At 39.0% G+C, this 19,438-nt stretch overlaps 1 protein-coding gene across 1 annotated transcript in view; it reads left to right on the top strand.

Annotated features, from left to right (window-relative positions):
- Positions 1-19,085, top strand: part of LOC128861358 (serine-rich adhesin for platelets) — a 114,130-nt gene extending 95,045 nt beyond the window's left edge. The window contains exons 3-6 of the mRNA XM_054099448.1: positions 1,454-5,232; positions 5,612-6,007; positions 15,071-15,298; positions 18,755-19,085. Of these exons, the coding sequence (XP_053955423.1) occupies positions 1,454-5,232; positions 5,612-6,007; positions 15,071-15,298; positions 18,755-18,886 (4,535 nt within the window). The 3' untranslated portion in view covers positions 18,887-19,085. The remainder of the gene's footprint in view (positions 1-1,453; positions 5,233-5,611; positions 6,008-15,070; positions 15,299-18,754) is intronic.
- Positions 19,086-19,438: the final 353 nt, after the last annotated feature.

Raw genomic sequence — 19,438 nt, 5'->3', positions numbered from 1 at the left:
GTGTTTTTGATTTTATGTAGGATACATAGGAGACCGGTGAGGTTGCCTAATTTGAAATTTTCTTTCATGTGTAGCTGCTTCCTCTTGGATTGCTATATGAAGTGGTGGAAGATTATGCAGTGCTTCCATGCCAGCTGTTAGGGTAGTTCTCATAGCCCCTGTTATGCATAGGCAAGCACGCCTTTGTACTTTTCCCAGTTTGGATATCGCTGTTTGTTGGATATATTTGCTCCACCATACTATTGTCCCATACAGTATGATTGGTCTAACCATTTGGGTGTATATCCAGAGGGCCATACTAGGGCTGAGGCCCCAGGATCTCCCTAGTAATTGTTTGGTTGTCGACAAGGATTTCGTGGCTTAACCCGTTCCGGTTAATGCAACTTCCACGATATTTAAATTTAGGCACCATTTCTACCGCTTCTCCTCGAATCATCAGACTCTTGGAATATTGCTTCGAAGTAAAGGTTGAATAAAGGAACGATAATAAACAAGCTTGTCTCACTTCTTTTAAAATTTCTTTTTCATCGGTGTTTTCGTTATTCACTCGGAGCTCTGCTGTTTGATTCCAATAAAGATTTTTTATACATCGGAGCTCTTTTGTATCTATGCCGGTTGATTGAGGTATTTCGAATAAGTTATTATGTTGAACGATGTCAAAGGCCTTCTCGTAGTCTACGAAGCATAGAAATACGTCTCTATATACGTCTTTGCGTTTTGAACGACTCCGACTCCGAACGGCAGATATTTTTTGTATGACGATTCATTTCATGGATCCAATCTAATCAAAGTCCGGAGGTTTGCCATTGCCTGCCGAGGGACGTCCGCTGTTTGAAAAACTATTTCTTCATTTGGGTGTTTCACAGAGATTTGAGCCTACGTTCCTCGAATGGTAGTCAGTGAACCAATTTTTGAATATTTAACCAATTCCAGTATCTGAACGAGGTTTCATTTAATTTTAAGAAAAACCTTTTCTGCATAAACTTTTAATATGAAGTAGAATATTACAAACTGTTAAGCCCGTCTTGGACTAGAATTTTTTTGGCTAGTATAAACTGCTACCAGTTCGTAACTTTGAAAAGAAGATAAAACGCGAGCTGGTTAATTACAGGTAATATTACAGTTCTCAACTGGTAATATTACAGTTCTCAACTATTGTTTCTCCCTGCAGGGCTGTTTAAAACTAGTACCTCTCGCACTCGCATTTGTGTGACTGAAGAAAATAATATATGCATGTATCTATGAAAAATGCTACTTAAACTTAACAAAATTTAATTTATTTCACACCAAATTGTCATTTCACCGAAAATGGCATTTTTCAACACTTTTGTATGTCGCTTTTAAGAATACCGTTTTTTTTTATTCTTTTTTACTGCAAATAGTATAATTTTTCAACTTCTTCCTCTTCACCCAATCACTGTTCAACGCTTACTTTGCTCTCGTATACTTTCAGGCAATGCAGACCTTTTTGCTGTTGAGCAGGACTCCAGAGCTGTAAAGCACAACAATAGCAAGAAAAATTCAAATAAAGTTGAGCAGCCGCAAGCGACACAATCGCGAAATCCCATCAGACGTTCACAAAGTGAGCGCTACCCACGCACAACAATAACACCAACAATACGCAATAAAAACAACGATCCCGACAGTGAATACAACAACGGTCATCAACTAGAAAACCACACAACAAATGGTGGCCCGCGTTTTGCGGCAGACTCTTGTGCCGGAAATGGGGAGCACAGAAAACGCAACAATAACAACAGCAACAACAATAGCAAAAACAAAAGCGAAACTCACCGCGAAGAGGCCATTTTGAGCTTTAAAGATACTATGGCGTTGCGTACCAGGCTGCACCGTAACGATAGTCGAGATTTATTTGCGCGTCCACGCGAACCGCCGCCTCCACCACCAACACCCACGCCACCACACACCAATGGTGTCAGTGGTGTTGATGCAGCAGCAGTAGCCGCAGTAGCAGCTGCTACACAAACGACCTCGACCGCCACAAACGCCAACAGAGCTGGCAATAACAAGGGCGCAGATACACTTGCCACAAAAGATATGCCAGCCGTCGTTGCACTAATGGCTTCGGCGTCATCAACACAAAACTGCCAAACAAACAATTCGACGCTATCTCCTGCAGCAGCAACAAGTCAGCGACCGACGGACAAAGCAAAGAATGTAGCAGCGGCAGCGGGAAAAAATGCTCGAATTACCAAAGTCAGCACAAATGGATTAGAGGAGCTAAAACAAGAAGAGGGTGCAAAAACTCGAACGCATCTGGCATATGAAAGCCTCGCAGATAGCGCACAATGTGGCATGCAACAAATGCCAAAACAAAATATGCACGATACAAAAGTGCAACATCAACAACAGCAATGTACCCTCAATGCCTGGGAGACCAAAATTTGCCCGATAACAACGCCACAGGGCAATAGTTTGTTGTCTTCCTCTACCGCTAACATCACCGCTACCAACAACACTAATACCTCGTCGCACCAGCGCACTGTCGTACGCGTCGCACCGTTTAACAAAACCAAAACCACTTCGGAAGTACATCGTCTCAAAATAAGTCACACCGACAACGATGATGCATTCAGTGCACACCAACTACAGTCACCCAAGTCGCCCCACTACAGTTTTCAATATAATGGCATGAATAGTGCAACATTCGCCGGTGAAGCGGCTGACCTCACTGTGTCTACGGCACAGAAGAAAACTTCAATTTTAATTAACGGTGACGACTGCTACTCAACAATGAATCTAAGTTGTGATGATGCCAGCACACCACTATATCAATCATCGGTGGTAGTGGCTGACTATAGTGCAAAAAAGCCAATTGTAGACTCCACAATTGGCGATGCGCACGATGGTAGCTTCAGTGGGCTCAAAGTGACAACCACATCAAATACAGTGACCATAAATGTCAGCAGTCCCCGCAGTGCTGCCGAAGAACTTATCTATCAGCACAATAAAATCAATGCAATGCTGAGTCAACAAACTGCAGCCGGAAGCGAAGGAGTTTCCAGTGGTGGGCGAGCCATTATACCAATTAAAGGATCTGCAGAGGTAAATCTGCAACGTTCTGCTTCTTCGACCTCTTCCACATCGACCAGCTCTATGACCAGCTTGAGTAGCAGTGGTAGTGGCAGTGGCGGTGGCAGTAGTGGTTCAATACCGAAACGTGGTCGGACTTTGATTAGGTTGGATTACGAGAATGATAAGTCCACTGTCTTTCAGCAGCAACAACAAGCGAAATTATGTTCTGATATAGAAATTTGTGTGAGTGCGCCGGCAGATATTACAACTAGCATGGAAGAAACCGAACTGTTGTCTCATGAGGAAGAGTTGTTAAAGATTTTGCGTAATCCTGTTGAGGCTGTGAAAAGGAATTTAGTACCGCATGTTTGTGGTCGAAATGAAGCAATAACAGAGCGAGATACGATAAGAAATAGAAAAATGAAGGATGTCAGTAAACAGGAGGCGATCGTGACAGACACCAAACTCACAACCAATAAAAGTAGCCAGCATAAAGCCAAGTTCGACGTTGTTACAACTAAGAAAGAGGTTACCGCTACAACTCCTGTCAAATCTTCCTTCATAACTAAACTACTTGAGGATCCAATGCTTAGTCAAGTTGCTGATGGCTTAGAAACCGAGACCGTTGCCGAGCTAATCGAAAACTCTTTGAAGCGTCTTCAAGAAACACGCAATGCTGTGGATATGACTGGTACCAAAGATAATGACGACATGAATCGTTTAATCAATCTTTCACTACAGAAAATCAAGGAAGAACGGCAAAGTGCAACCACCTCCACAACGCCAACAATTAACGCGTTATCCTCTGTAAACAATACCCACCTTACCGTACCCACCAAAGATGAAGATGGACTGTCTAATCGCGGCAGCATCAGCTCAGCGAACAGTTTTGCCTCAGCTAATAACTATGAGTTGTTCGACTTTGACGCAAATGAATCCGATTGCTACCAGAGCTGTTCCAGCGAAATCACATCACCAGGTGATGATGACATCAACTCTGCGAACACACGTTCTAAATTCTACCAAATGTTGGTCGACGCTACTCTAGCAGAGATAGAGATGTCTACAAACTTGGAGGAGGACATTGGTAGTCATCACTATGAGTCGATACGCAACAACGGTGATCCCATATATGAAGAAATCAACGATGTGCCGCCACCCTTGCCGCTCAGCGCACCGCCAATCAATGACACCGATATGGAGAAAAAGGCGGCGCGTTCCATATTTGAAGGCGCGTCCAAATATGATATACTCTCGTACCTTGTAGACGCAAAAGAGCGTGGCGTAGTGCGTGAAGAGACGTTCGACTACCCACTCAGCTATTCTAATCCCATTATTATAGAAGAAGAAGCTGGCGACACGCTCAGCGAACTCGGCAAACGTCAAACAATGCGAGATTTCAGCTCCCGCGCCTCAGTGATAAGTGACTCAAGCGAAGATGCTCAGAGCATGATGAGCTCGCTTTCACCACCGACTAACAACTTCATTTGCGGTAATAGTAGCAGCCAAACAAGCCTCATGCAACGTAATAAAGGCGCATCCAGCGATATTGAACGTAACGACTCCGGTGTGGGCTCGGAGACTAGCAAAAGCTCACGCAACAAATATCAAAACCCACTTCCTACTGTCAACGCACAGCTCTCATTGGATAGTCCCATACACTTGTGTGAGGACTGTGATGGTCCTGTAGAGATGAAAGTCACCGATTCGGGTATTATGTTTGCGCCACTCGTTTGTCGTAAATGTGGCAAGAAACGTGTGGAACGCAAAGAGATTATAACCGAAATTGTCGAGACAGAGGAGAAATATGGACGGGATCTGCAAATTATATTGGAGGAGTTTTGTCATCCCATGCTAGTGGCCGGTCTACTTACACAGGATCAGCTCTCTGCAATCTTCTTGAATACCGAAGAATTGCTCGAGAACAATCAAACTCTGGCGGAGCGTATGCGCGACGCACTCGACATTGCTCTCGAGCAAGGCGACGACGATCTGCTGACCGTGAACATCGGTAAGATATTCCTCGATTTCACGCAGATGTTGCACGCCTTCGAGAGCTACTGTGTGCGACAGGCGGGCGCAAGTTTGCTGCTGGCTAATCTAGAAAAGGAAAAAGAACTTTTACGCATATTCTTGAAGGTGTCTCAAATGGAGAATGCCGTTTTACGACGCATGAATCTCAATTCTTTCCTGATGGTAAGTGAAAATATGTCTAAACCAAATTCAATATTTTAAATTTTGTATTTGCTTTATTTAAGTATTTCAATCAATTTTAAGCACGCTATAAATGGTTAAAGTAATTCGATTTCGATCAATAATTCCACCGCATACATATTCCTAGTATTTATAAGTAAAACTGTTTAGGCGTAAGTTCATTGTTTGCACATTTTAATCAAATCATCATCTACGCATAAATAACCTTTAAGCAATACATTTTCACAACAAATTTCATAGAGCTTTACTTATTTTACTTTGAACACAAAACATGAGTGAACACACAGCATATGCATATACATACATTCACACATCTAACCATTCCAAGTTTCAATTATTGATTGCACTTTTCCTTGGGCAGGTACCCGTACAACGTGTAACCAAATATCCACTCCTACTCGCACGTCTATACAAAGTGACGCCTGCTCATCTCGAAGGACGTGATCAACTCAAACAGGCCCAAGAGAAAATCGAATTGCATCTAAACCATATCAACCAGGAAGCCAAAGATGTACCGACCAAACTGTGGCGCCGCATATCGTCATCAAGCCCCAATCGACGTGCTTCTTGCGAAATCGATATGATTAATATAAAACTACGGAAAATGGCCATCGACATTCTGGAATGGAATCACGATGAGGTACGTTTTGCCATGGAGGGGAAGCTGCTGTACACTCAGCCTACGGATAGCAATTGGAAGAAGGCACGCACCATCAAATTGACGCCAGTCAATGCATTGCTCGTTACAAATGGCAAGGTGAGAATGAATTTAAACATTCAATGAGACAATCAATCCCCAACCACCTGCAAACTAACCACTTAACCAAACAACCAACCAACCAATGACCTAACTAAATAGAATTTGTAAATGCTTGCGTGCGTGCGTGTATGTATTATATTGGCTGTCACTTGACAACGGTGTGACAGTGAAGGCTTGAACTATTGCCACTCAAAATATCAATTTACCCTTTAGTATTTTTAAGTAGATCTGTGAGAAATGAGAGTACTTCAGGCCTAGGTTGAGCAACAAATTTCCCCTGTCCATCAACAAAAATGATGAACCAATGGACCACCAATTGTTTTGTAGACACACCAGAGACCAGACTGGTTGTATTTTTTCCAGAATGAGACTGAAAGTGTTGCATTACTAAGCAGTACTGTTCTCGTCGCACAATCCATATATCTAAATTTATTCCTCCCGCTCCATAGTGAAGCATAGTGCCACAACGGAAATCCAATGATTTCTAATCTGATCCAATCTGATATCCAATGATATTATTTTTATTTCGTTCCATTGCAATTCACTTAATATTATTTTCTTCTCCAGTTGTCTATTCCAAATGTGCGCTGGACATCCCCTTCTAAGTGATCCCTGTGGGTTCCATTCGATGGCTTGCCTCGTAATATCTTGTGCAGATTTTCTAAGCGTATAGCCGATCAAATTTCATTTTCTTTTCAGAATATTTGTTTTGTTCAGCGTTTGGTTAGTCCATTTCCAAAGCCTGTCGTAGAATATAATTTCTACCCATCTTATTTTTAGTATTCGCCTAAGGCAACGATTTGTAAAAGGTTGCATGCGTTGCACGAGCCGTGATGCAGCAGTCCATCGCGTCTTTATAGGAAAATGGTTGAGGAGCTCCAGATGTTTTTCATTTGCCTGAATCTTTGCTGCGACTTGTTTATTCCGTTTTCGATGTCGTCGACACAGGCACCAGAGGGCGAAATAATGCATCCCAAGCAGCAGAAACTTTGAACTTTCTTACTAGGTGTTGAGTGAGGAGTGGACGGGTGCTATTTGTATTTCAGCGCATGAGCTTGGTTTTAAAGAGATTTCTTTTTAGTCCCAATTTGGACGCCAGGGTCTATATTGATTCGAGTTTTCGTGTCAAAGATGCAAATAGCGTCGGCATAATCGAGGTCGTTTAAGAATCCTCGCAGACCCCAGGTAATGCCTCTCTGACTAATTAGAGCCCGACCTAAGATGACGTCCAGGACAATATTAAAGAGAGTTGGAGAGAGCAGGCAGCCTTGTTTAACTCCAGATTTTACGCTTAATGGATCGGTTAATTCAGAGTTCAGAATCCTTCATGCAGAATTCGGCAGCGTGCGTCTGTGTATACGTTTTATATGAGGCAAATTTTTTTCGGGGATGCCTTTTCATTGGAGGGTGGCCCAAAAAGCATCGTGTAGATGAGGAGGCCTTAACAAAGTCAATAAATATTAGATGATGCGGCGATCCATATGCCATGCCTTGCTCGACTATTACCCAAAGGCTGTATGCCTCACCAAAATTGGCCCTAAGTATCATTAACAACAACCCACTCTTTGAATTTCATCTGGAGAAGGAGGCAATGCAGCGCACTTTTCCTGCAGCTTTTCTACATTACGCTTACAAGCAAAACAGGCTGTTATAGTTTGTTTATTTTAAGTTACATCTCGTTTAAAAGGAAAGAATTTTTTTAACAAACTTTTTCACCGAAGTGTTTAAAAAAATGGTAGTGATGGCAAATTTTGAAAATTTACAGCCCCAATATTACTTTATCATAATAACAAAAAACAAAAAAAGCCTCTTTCAGTTGTGGCAAGAACAGGCAGTTTTAAAAAAGTTAGTTGTCCAAATTTACATGCATGCAGGCCCCTGAATACCATATGGCAGTGCTCGAAACCGTGTGCCAGAAATGCGAAATGATAAAAAAAGGTGTTTTTTAATACAAGGATTTCCTTATTTATTTTGCGCCCAGTAGTAAAAGCAAAGTAAATTAATAATGATAATGGCTTTAATGTTTTTCAAAATTTTCGTTTGTTAGTCATTAGGCTTCTGCATTCGCTTAAACCAATTTTCAAAGCAGCTTTGCCACTCTGAAGTGGATGCTTCTTAACCGCTTTTTAAAGGCTTCTGCAGTTTCTTCAGGCGTTAAAAAACGTTGACCTCGTATTTTATTTTGGATGTGCGGGAACAAAAGGTGCCAAATCAGGGCTATAAGGTGGATGACCCATTAATTCGATCTTTGAAGGGCTCAAAAAATGCCTTGTGTGAGCTGATACGGGAGAGCTCACCTTGTCGTGGTGAAGTATGTTTATTTTTCGCTGGTTAGTTTACTTTAATTCTCCGAAAACTTCTGGCAAACACAGCTCCTCCAAACACCCAACAGAAGGTATAAGCGCTATTTACTATTATTAACTATTACATTTATATTTTCGGCGAGCAGGTAATGGAAAAGTAAAGTCCTTTCTCGCCGTACAAAAGCCGCACCCCATAAGTCACTCATTCTTCCCGTGCTGGTGTATGGTGTAGAAGCAAGGAAAATGAAAACAACTTCTCAGGCGGCTGACGATGTTGGGTGTTTTCTTCTATAGAAAAACCATGTTGAGCAATCATTGTATAGAGAAAATGCACAAACCCACCTGCAACAAAAAAACGGTCAAAAATCAATGTAAAGCCACTTGAAGAAGTGCTTTATTAAACCAAGTTTCATTGATTTTATAGAAAACTAAAGCTTTTATTAAGATTGATTCCCTAGTTGATAAATTAACCACCTTCTTCCTCTTTATTGGCAATTCGTAACCGAATGTAAGCGATCATGTGTGAAAAGGTATAAAATGCAAAGCATTGAAATAAAATATTGAAATAAAATAGTTAAAAAAGAATTTTACAATGAAGATAAACAAAACTATAAATTTTCTACAATATTTGAAAAACTATCTCCGTTTCGGGCTAACTCCAAGCGATGGCCAATATTTTGAACCCCAATCTATTGGCATATATTCCGCAATTCGCAATAATGGTAACATCCTCCTTCCTACATCTCGTCGTCTTTCAATTTTTCAACTTTGTTATAAGTTGCACGTATGATACTTATAATTTCGACATAAAGAGCCCAAGTACGCTATTTTTCTCCATTTCAAAGGTGGCGATACGATAACTCCACGGAATTTTAAATAGTTTTCTTAGTATACACATTTCGAGTATTTCTTTGCGATTCATATCAGAAATTTTCATAGTCCAAGTTTCTAGACCATACAATAAAACTGACAAAACATAGCATCTCTTAAATCATACTTTCAGATTTAGTTTAAAAACATAGTTTTAAGAAACTGCTAAGAAACACTGCTGTATTTATAAAAGCAGCTCTAGCCATTTCTATGCAGCATTTGATTTACATTATATCATAGCATTTATCATTAATAAAGCGGCCAAGATATTTAAATTTATTAGCCCATTCAATCGCTATGTCAGGTCGAGTGTGAATGTGAGATTTATGGAAATATTCCTTCGACTGATCGATATGAATTTGGTCTTGATATATATTCGACTTTGTTTTGTCACACTCTCCACCAATCTTTGGAGTCCATCCATCCATATCAAAATTGTGTCTTCGGCATATCTTCGTTTTTTATATTATATGAGTATATACGCCATTAACTTTAATATCGTCCTCAGTATGCGCTAAGGCCTCTTGGAAAATTGCTTCTTAACAGATATTCGATAGAAGTGCAGAAAGAATACAACCTTGCCATACACCTTCAGGAATGGATATATAAGTTTTTTATAACTTTTTCTCCCAGATTTACCGGCCTCAGAATGTTAAAGAGCTTTTCCTACAGCACATTATCAAACGCCTTCTCATAATCGTTAAAGCATAGGAAAACATCTTTTAGCACGCCCATGCAATTTTCTCCTAGCACATGAACACAAAATAATGCTTCCCTTGTGCCCGTGACATTTCTGAAACCAAAATGAAATTCTGCCCTTATTTCTTCACAATTTTTTTTATGTTCTATTATGAATCAGTTTCAGAAACATTTTTAGCGTATGACTCGTAAGACCTATAAGCATCATTTAAGAGACTCAAATACTAAGATCAAAGGTTGTTCAAAACTGCCTGGCAGCTCTAAATAATAATAACACCGTCTTCAAGTACAGTCTTATATGGGTTTCGGGACAATGGAAAGAGGTACTTAACTTCCACTGCTTGAAAGCAGAGGCAATATTGGAATTCCTTTGACAACTTGCAAGTTAAGGTTAAAAAATAATATTCTCCAGGAAACCAATAGGTCAAGGAGATAAGAAAATATTTGTGTTACAACATCGCAAATAGATAAGAAAAGGTCAGAAGAATTGCTCAACCTCTCAAGAGAGAACATCGCGAAGAAGATCGTGGCTTGTGTCACCAGTCATTGGCTGTTACGTGGGCACTCTTGTAGAAGTATTTTTTCATGAATAGTGCAGAAGTTGTTGAGACGAGGAAGAGGAAGAGGAAGAGGAAGAGGAAGAGGAAGAGGAAGAGGAAGAGGAAGAGGAAGAGGAAGAGGAAGAAGCAGTTCAACAGTTCCTCTGTAATTATGCAGCCTTAGCTAGAAGTAGAGCAAGGTTGTTATGATAATACTCTTTTGAATCTTTTACGGAACTATCCGGTGTTGGGATAAAACCTATCTTACGCATTATAAGAACGTCTAAATGGTTCGATGATGTATAAGCACTGAGGCTCTCGTAGTACACACTGGTACCATAACAGACCTACATGGTCTCAGTGAGTAGGCTACTCGTATCAAACTGCCACAAAAACCTTACATTACTTATATTAAGAAATTTAAATCCGATTTGTGTTGTTCTTCCTACCGAAATTTTAACAGGAGCAAAGTCAGTATCTGTTCACCATGGCGTATACGTAATTTTAACCTCATGCACTTACTTTACGAAATGAAAAAAAAATAATTTAGCTTCCTTTAAAATACAAAGCTTCCACCAATTGAATTGTATTGTACTTTAAGTGTTCCGTTTTTTAACTCTTTCGCCCTGATTTTCGAATGGCACTACAAAAAAAGCAAATTTTAATATCATAGAAGCAGGTTATTTACGTAATAAATAAATTTGAAACTTTTACGGATGTTTAAAGTTTAAGAGGTGCATATATGTAACATAAAGGACGAAGAAAAAGTACTTTAGGTGGGTTCAAATCGTACATATTTTTAGTATTAAATGGCATACGAAATTAAAAAAACAAAATATCTTGCATGTGTGACCTAAAATATGAACAACGCATTACCTAAATGAATTAAATGGGGTCGTTAGAGCCCTTTTAGTGAAAATTCAAAAACATCACTAGCAAAAAGTGTGTAATGTGTAAAATAAAAAATTCTGCGCATATATCTGTGTAATAGAACAGGGCGGCGCAAAATTAATCACCTGATAGGAAGAATTATAATTTTTGCAAATACAAATCATAATTAAAATTTGTTAATTAGACAACTGCAGTATGCAAACAAACAAGGGATGGTGAGCGAAAAGTCAAAATAAAGATTTTTGCCACTTAAAATCATTTTTTTTATTCATTTAGTAAAAAAGTTCTTCAAAAATAACATTGGATGATTAATTTTGCGCCTACAGGGTGCGCCATCTTTTATGTCAGTATCTAAACATTGAATAACTTTGAAAAAAAAACAACTGATTTGTATAAGTGAGGTATTTTTATTTGGTTTGGTTATTTACAATTAATTAAAACTTTTTTTGAATAAAATATCAATCAAGTGGCCACCTTTATTCGCAATCACAAACTGCGATCTTTTTTCTGCGTTTGTCATCCCTTGTCAACTTGTCAAGCACAATTGTTGCACTAGCAGTGTGGCATGACGCACCGTCTTGTTGAAAGCAGTAACCGTATAAATTTTTTTCACGCATTTGCGGACAGACATAATGAGCCAACATCCACCGATATCGGTTTCCAATGACAGTTTTGTTTTCTCGGTAAAAATATGGCCCAAAATATGATTTTGGCGGAAATACTGGCTCAAACAGCTACTTTTCGGTCATGCAATGGCGTTCCATGGATCTCGTGTGGATTCTCAGTTCTCCAAATGCGGCAATTTTTTTTATTCACGCTGCCAGAGAGGTTAAAATGTGCCTCGTCAGTCATTAAAATTTGCTTCCAAGAATTGGGTTCAGTGTCAACCATTCCAGCGACTGTTTGGCCGTATTCCATGCGACGTGAATGGTCTGTCGGCAAAATTCCTTGTGTCAATAGCACTTTATACGGAAACAAATTTAAATCATCCTTTAAAATGCGCCGCATTGTGGTTTCACTGACGCCAAAATGATGAGCGCGACGACGATACGACACTGTAGGCTCCTGGGGAACGCTCTCCCTCACTGCTTCAACAAGTTCATTGGAATGTCTTCGTCGTTGATGAACGGCATGTTGTCGATCTCCCACTGTCCCGTGCTCAAAAAAAATCAACACCAAACGGCGAATAGTATTGTCAGACGGTGCCTGTTTGCCGCGCTACTTTTTTCAATATGCGCGCTGAGTTAGAGCAATAGACCAACTATTTTCGATGTAAAGCGTCACTATTTCAGCGCGTTGTTTTGGTGTAAAGCGATCCATGGTTGAAATTATACTGAATTGATGTGTCGAAAACATATATGTTGAAGTCGATCGGTTGGCAAATGACAAAGTTACTCAGCGTTTACATACCGACATAAAAAATGGCGCACGCCGTAGATGTACCGGTAATGAAGGGCTAAGTTCGTACGTATTTGGGTTAGTCTCAAAATGCCACATATCTTCCGCAAAATCTTTCGCTCGCACACTTTGAGAGTCACCTCATCGAGTGCTCGAACTACGAGGTGTGCCTTTTATATTTCGGGATTTGGCAACCCTGGTATTGCAATCTGGCAACTGACAGCTGTATCGCAAAGTTAGACATTTTTTGGCTTTTACGTACTCAGAACGTTTTGAAATACCAGCGCTATTTGTGTTGTTTACAGTTACTTAAAAGATTCATCTCGGTCCAAAAATGGAATTAAATCGTGAACATTTTCGTGCGATTATTTTTTACAACTTTCGACGTGGATTAACTCAGCAACATTGCATGGATGAACTTAATTCATTTTTTGGCGATGAAGCTCCATCAAGGACCAGTGTTTATCGATGGTATGGTGAATTCAGTCGTGGTCGTAGTTCACTCCAAGACGAATTTCGTGAAGGTAGTCCAAAATCAGTTGTTGTTCCGAAAACCATTGATGCTGTGCGCGAACTGATATTGCAAGATCGTCATGTGACCTATCGTGAGATTGAGACAATCTTAGGCATTAGTGGGGCCAGCATACATTCAATATTGCATAAATATTTGACTGTCAAAAAAATTTGTTCGCCTTGGATCCCACACAATTTGTCAATCGCGCACGTTCGTGAGCCAAATCCAACAAAAGTTGTTCGCGCACGAAGCACTTCCAAGCAAATGGTCGCCTGTTTTTTAGGAAAAACTGGGCATGTCGCAACCGTACCACTAGAAGAACGCAGAACAGTAAATTCTGAGTGGTACACAACCATTTGTTTGCCAGTTGTCTTCCAATAAATTAGGAAAACCAATCGCCAAAGACGGATCACTCTGCACCAGGACAATGCGAGCTATCACACATCGACTCAAACAACTGCATTTTTGAGCACCCAAAACATCGAATTAATGGGTCATCCGCCGTATAGTCCTGACTTGGCACCAAATTACTGCTTTTTATTCCCGTACGTAAAAAACACACTGAAAGGTCAACGTTTTTCGACACTTGAAGAAGCGGTTGCGGCATTCAGAATGCATGTTTTGGAGGTAACTCATTCAGAGTTGCAATAGTGCTTCGGCAATTGGTTCAAGCGCATGGAGAATATTTTGAAAAACAATAAAGTGATTTTCGATGTTTAAAATTTGTTTTTGTTCTCTAATCCCGGCATATAAAAGGCACCCCATGTATTTTATTTGCAAACGAACACATCAACGAGCCCATCTTTCAATACGCGAGCAGAATTACTTTCTAGCGAACTAACTAAAAGGTTTTTCGATATGCATGCCATGATTTTGTATTTCCATATATTTGTATTGTGCCCCTAATGCCATACGGACCAACTAAATTGCTAAAAAAGTCATTTTATGTATCAAAAGCAAACTCCATTCTTTTCCATTTCCACAGTAGAAGACACCTAAAATTGTTGAACAAAAAAGTAGGTATTAAAAGTTAAACTTTTACATCCGCCAAGCGTGTCAAAAGTTTAACGAAGCTGCGTTCTCATATACTCGCACATACATTTCCAGCATCATTAACCATACTGTTAATTCCGACGTGTTCACACGAGTCTTTCAACAATAATTCATACAACTACACTTCCCACAGATAAGCTGCGGAACTCAAATGTACAAAGCCTTTTTTCAAATATCTTTCTGCCATTTTTGGTGAATTGATTTTAATCGCAATTCAACAAATGGCAGATTTCCCGCTTATAACAGACAAAGACAATCGTACACGCACACACATATACATGGTTATATTGTATGCGCCTGTGAGGATTAGTGTTGCAGATATGTGTGTGCAAGGAGATATCGAGACAACGCGCAAAACACATAGTCGTACGTACTATCTGATATTACATTCCAATCTATCCGCTTTTTCAACGGGTGTTGGCAAACTAGTTCGTGTCGTTTTTTGGTTTAGGTGCCGCAGAGTGCATCGTTCACGCATTGAGTGCATGTTTTAAAATTTACAAAAGCCACCAACTGCGAATAGTAGTTATAGCGCGCAGACTAGAATATAAAGTCAACACTTTTAGGCTTCATAGGTATGAACAAGCATGGGCGTTCTGAAGTTCGCTTTCATGGATTTGCTGTTTAAAAGAAGAAAAAAAACCATTTACATGAATTTCACTATTTCTGCATTTTTTGTTTCTTTTTCACCCGCTCCCATGTACCTTCGTCGAAATGCCGGCTATGCATTCCGCATACACCCTGGCTCTACAATTTACTACCAACCAACACATGCATGTGTCGATGCTTGCAGCCGAGTGCCAATTATAAGGCAGAAAAAGTTATGTCAGATAAACTGAATTTCTCGAAACATACCGGCATACGAGAGGCCTCACTGCTGGTGGTGAAGGAGAAGTGCGGACGTTACACGCTGATACGTGAGCCATTGTATCTGGACAGATGCGTTGTGTGCAGCGAAGCGGACTGGGATGATTATTTCGAGGTGCAGGAAATTTCATCGAAGGACACTTTCATATTCAAAGTGAGTATTTGATATAAAAAATTATATTACAGTTTACCATAGATAACTTGTCGAATGTATATGAAGTATAAAAAACGATGAAATGTAATAAAATACATAATTTTTAAAACAGCGAAGCAGATAAGCATACATTAGGGGTATCCTGCTAGCGGGAATTTTCGTTTTATATATCAAATGTGAAGTGATGTGGAACATATTTTGCTAATTTTGACATTTTCCTATAATCAGCCTCCTTTTAACTTTGATATCCGAACGTATTAGAAAACTTAAGGCACATAAGAAAGCACATTTTAATAAATTGCAAATCTGTTGCTTTCCAATTAGGATTCCAAAATCGTAGTGAAATTAGACTTTCAAAATCCTTCAAAGTTGAGTTTTTTATTTATTACGAAATATCTTACGAAATGATTGCAAAAATATGAAGCAACTTTTTATGTTCTTTTTATACTTACAGTGGGGTGCAGAAATGAGTGCATGTTTGCACTCCGTACACTTCCAAGTGCATAACAGTAACTACAATAAAGCAATTCGCAAAATTTTTTTTCAATTTAATTTTTTATTAAATTCTTGGTAAAATAAAAAATAACACAAAACAAAAAGGAACAAATTCTAGGAAATAAGCGAATAAAACGAAAACAACTTCTATGTACTCAATTTTACACCTGCAAGATCTCAGTTTTCTATCAATAATATCAGCGAAAAAATGTATTTACCGTTGGTTTTTTTCTCGAAAATTTTAAGATTACTTAGTTTAAACCAAACTGTGAACGCGGCACATTTAAATTTAATAAAATAGAGGAAGTTAGTGAAACAATTTAATACGTAATTAAAGTCATGAAGAAATTATCGCGACAAATTGAGGGCAGTGTTATATCCATGACAAATGCTGGTTCCGCGACGCGAATAATAGCCAAGCAGCTGAACATAAGCCAATCAGTGGTTATAAGAGTCCAGAAAAGGAGAGGGGTGGTCACTAAAGCACAAGTTAGAGGTCGCCGAAAACTTTTAACGGATTCGGATGCACGTGTCATGATGTCACAATTGAGAAAGGACAAATGATTAACCCCAAAGGACGCGGCTATAGCTATAAACAAACCCGTTAGCCGATGGACTGCAGCAAGAGCCCTTCATTACATCGGCTATATCTCAGCGGTAAAAAAACCAAAACCTGCACTGTCGGAACGAAATGTTAAGGCGCGCCAGGGAACACCTAAATTGGACTGAAGATGACTGGAAGCGGGTAATGTAGTCAGATGAATCAAAATTTAATCGGTTTCAGTCCGATGGTAAGCAGTATTGCTGGCGCCGTCCCGAAGAAACCATACAAATACACCATATTAAAGAAACGGTGAAACACGGTGGCGGAAACGTCATGGTATGGGGTTGTTTCACGTGGTGGCAAGTTGGGACATTGCAAAAGATTGACGGAATAATGAGGAAGGAGGAATATTTGCATATTCTAAAGACTCATCTTCCCCATTTTGTTGACATAGCCGCTTATCCTGAAGAAGAAGTAATATTTCAACAGGATGGCGACCCCAAACATACGTCCAAAATTGTGAAAGAATGGCTATCTGGGCAAAATTTAGAGGTAATGCAGTGGCCCGCTCAAAGTCCTGACCTCAATCCGATTGAGAACTTGTGGTCAATCGTGAAAAGACGGTTAGGATAATATCAAAGAGCCCCATCCAATACAGACGAATTGTGGCGGCGTGTACAGCACGAATGGAAAACTATTCCGGCTGAAATTACACAAAATTTAGTAGGAAGTATGCCGAACCGTATGAAAAATGTCATACGTAATAAAGGTTTATGGACAAAATACTAAAAACACACTCCATCCGTACAATTGGTGAAAGGTGCAAAATTGAGTACATAGAAGTTGTTTTTGTTTTAATCGCTTATTTCCTAGAATTTGCTCCTTTTTGTTTTGTGTTATTATTTATTTTACTAACGAATTGCTTTATTGCTGTTACTGTTATGCACTTGGAAGTGTGCGGAGTACAAACATGTGCTCATTTCATCATGTACTGTATATCTTTCTTCCTTCAGCTAATCTAGTCAACCTACTAACTTGCATCTTCTCTCTTAGTTAGGCATAATGTCAAAGGCTTAACTCTCCTAAGATCAAATTTGAATAACTTTTCTGACTTCCCTCAATTCTGTTGATATGAAACGCATAAAAGTGATGCCATATAACGGATGCATATATAAGAATGGATCTTACTTGGCTTTGGTAGGGAAATTTGCTATTCTTTGAAAAGGTCGAGCCAAGGAGCACCAGGACATTTGGTGATTCCTAAAACACTCAGGCTAAAAAGCCCATTGTATTTAAAGCTCTGGAAAGAGGGTAGATAGTCAAGGAGGGAAAGAGAAAAGTATCAAAGAAAGAGATAGGAAAGAATAGAGACAGAGATAGAGATAGTTAGTCCTGCGAGAATTTTCCAGATTCTTTGAAGGAAGGTGCACAGCATACTTTTCATAAAGGATATTTGTGGCAATAAAGTAGATTGCGATTAACCATTAACGTTTATTCTATTGTATTTTCTGCTCCCTTCCGAGATATAAGAATAAAACACTTTTTCAAATTAGTTTTCATAGAACCAATTGCGGCTGAAATGCGCCTATTCAGAAGTGTTTGTGCCTCTTCAACTTTGTAGTAAATCGCGTAGATTTTTGGAGTTTAGACATGAAGAAAAATATTAGATATTTAAAGCAGTTAGATGCCTAGTATCGATAGTTCAACTGCCATAAAATTCCACTCGATGTTGCAATTACCATGGGTTATAGGCGAACGGGCGACGTTTGGGCGAAATGACACAGCCATTTTGCTATAAAATGTGCGGCATGTCGTGACTACTTTGGAGGTAGAAAATACATTTAAGTCTTTAGTATTGCCATAGTTAGGTAGTAGAAAGCTAAAATAGATTCCAGATGCTCAGCCCACCTTTCTCTAGAGCTTTGAGCCATCGTCCCTGTTTGTTAGGCGATATACTCTTTGAATTTGGAGATGTTTAAAATGAAGCAAAGTGAAATAAACTTAAGGCAACGTAAATAAAAAATAGCTGCATTTGCTTAGTCACCGCCATTTTATCCAGCTTCGAAAATAGTTGATCAAAACTGTGGATTTTTTTTTTTTCAACCTACACCGAAATAGTTAGCCGCAATGCTTCTCGCTTAATAATTTGTAATATCATAAGCTTTAAATTGTCATTCTAGATGTGCCTTCCGATACATTTACTACGTTTCGATGTTTTCGTATTTTAGAGCTAAAATCAAATTATATAATCTTTAAAAGTTTACACTCAGATCCACTTTCGAAAAAACACGTCAAATTTGAATTCATTTAAATAATTTTATTGTAGCCCATCTCTACTTAAATATTAAATATCATATGAAATCAAATACATATTGTAATAACAATACTACCCTTCTAATTGCTTTACATACTTTCAGGCTGAGGATGGTGTTCGCACAAAACAATGGTACACACAGTTGCAATATCACGCACAGGGTATGGGCGCCTGGCGTAAACGACGTAATGCGCTCGCCAATATTATGATCAATGGCATGTTGGCGCGCACTTAAAATGCAGCAGAGAAGAAATGGGAGAGAGGAATTGGAGTAGAAGTCGAAATGGCTGGATTAGCACTAAGTACGAGGAGGACACTTGAAGTGAACGAGGAAAGCCGCACGATTTTCCAACGAAAATGTCAAAAGCGAAGTGAACTATGAACATATAAATGTTTTGCAAAAATTTAAGCAAAAAAAAAGGAAAAGCATACAAGTTTTTATAGAGAAAATGCAAAAATATAAATTAATTACAAAAAAATACCGATAAAATTATGTATCCGAAAGCGTAATTTTATTAAAAAAAAAAAAACGCAAATATATAAATTAAATCTAAAAAATATCCGTCTAAAAATGTAAATGAGTCATTTCTTTCCATAAGAGGTAATGCATACATTTTTTTTATTGGAAAATGGCGCATGCAATAAATGCGAATTTTTTGCTAAATATAAAATGTTTACTTGTTAATGTTTAAAATAGTTTAAACCTGATTAGTGACTTTATAAATATGTTTTAAACATTTCTCATGCTATTTGTAGTTGTAGTAACTAGCAGCGTTGCATTTTTCAC

This window comes from Anastrepha ludens, chromosome 4, assembly GCF_028408465.1.
Source record: "Anastrepha ludens isolate Willacy chromosome 4, idAnaLude1.1, whole genome shotgun sequence".
NCBI classification, from domain to species: Eukaryota; Metazoa; Arthropoda; class Insecta; order Diptera; family Tephritidae; genus Anastrepha; species Anastrepha ludens.
This window is presented reverse-complemented; position numbering and strand designations above follow the sequence as displayed.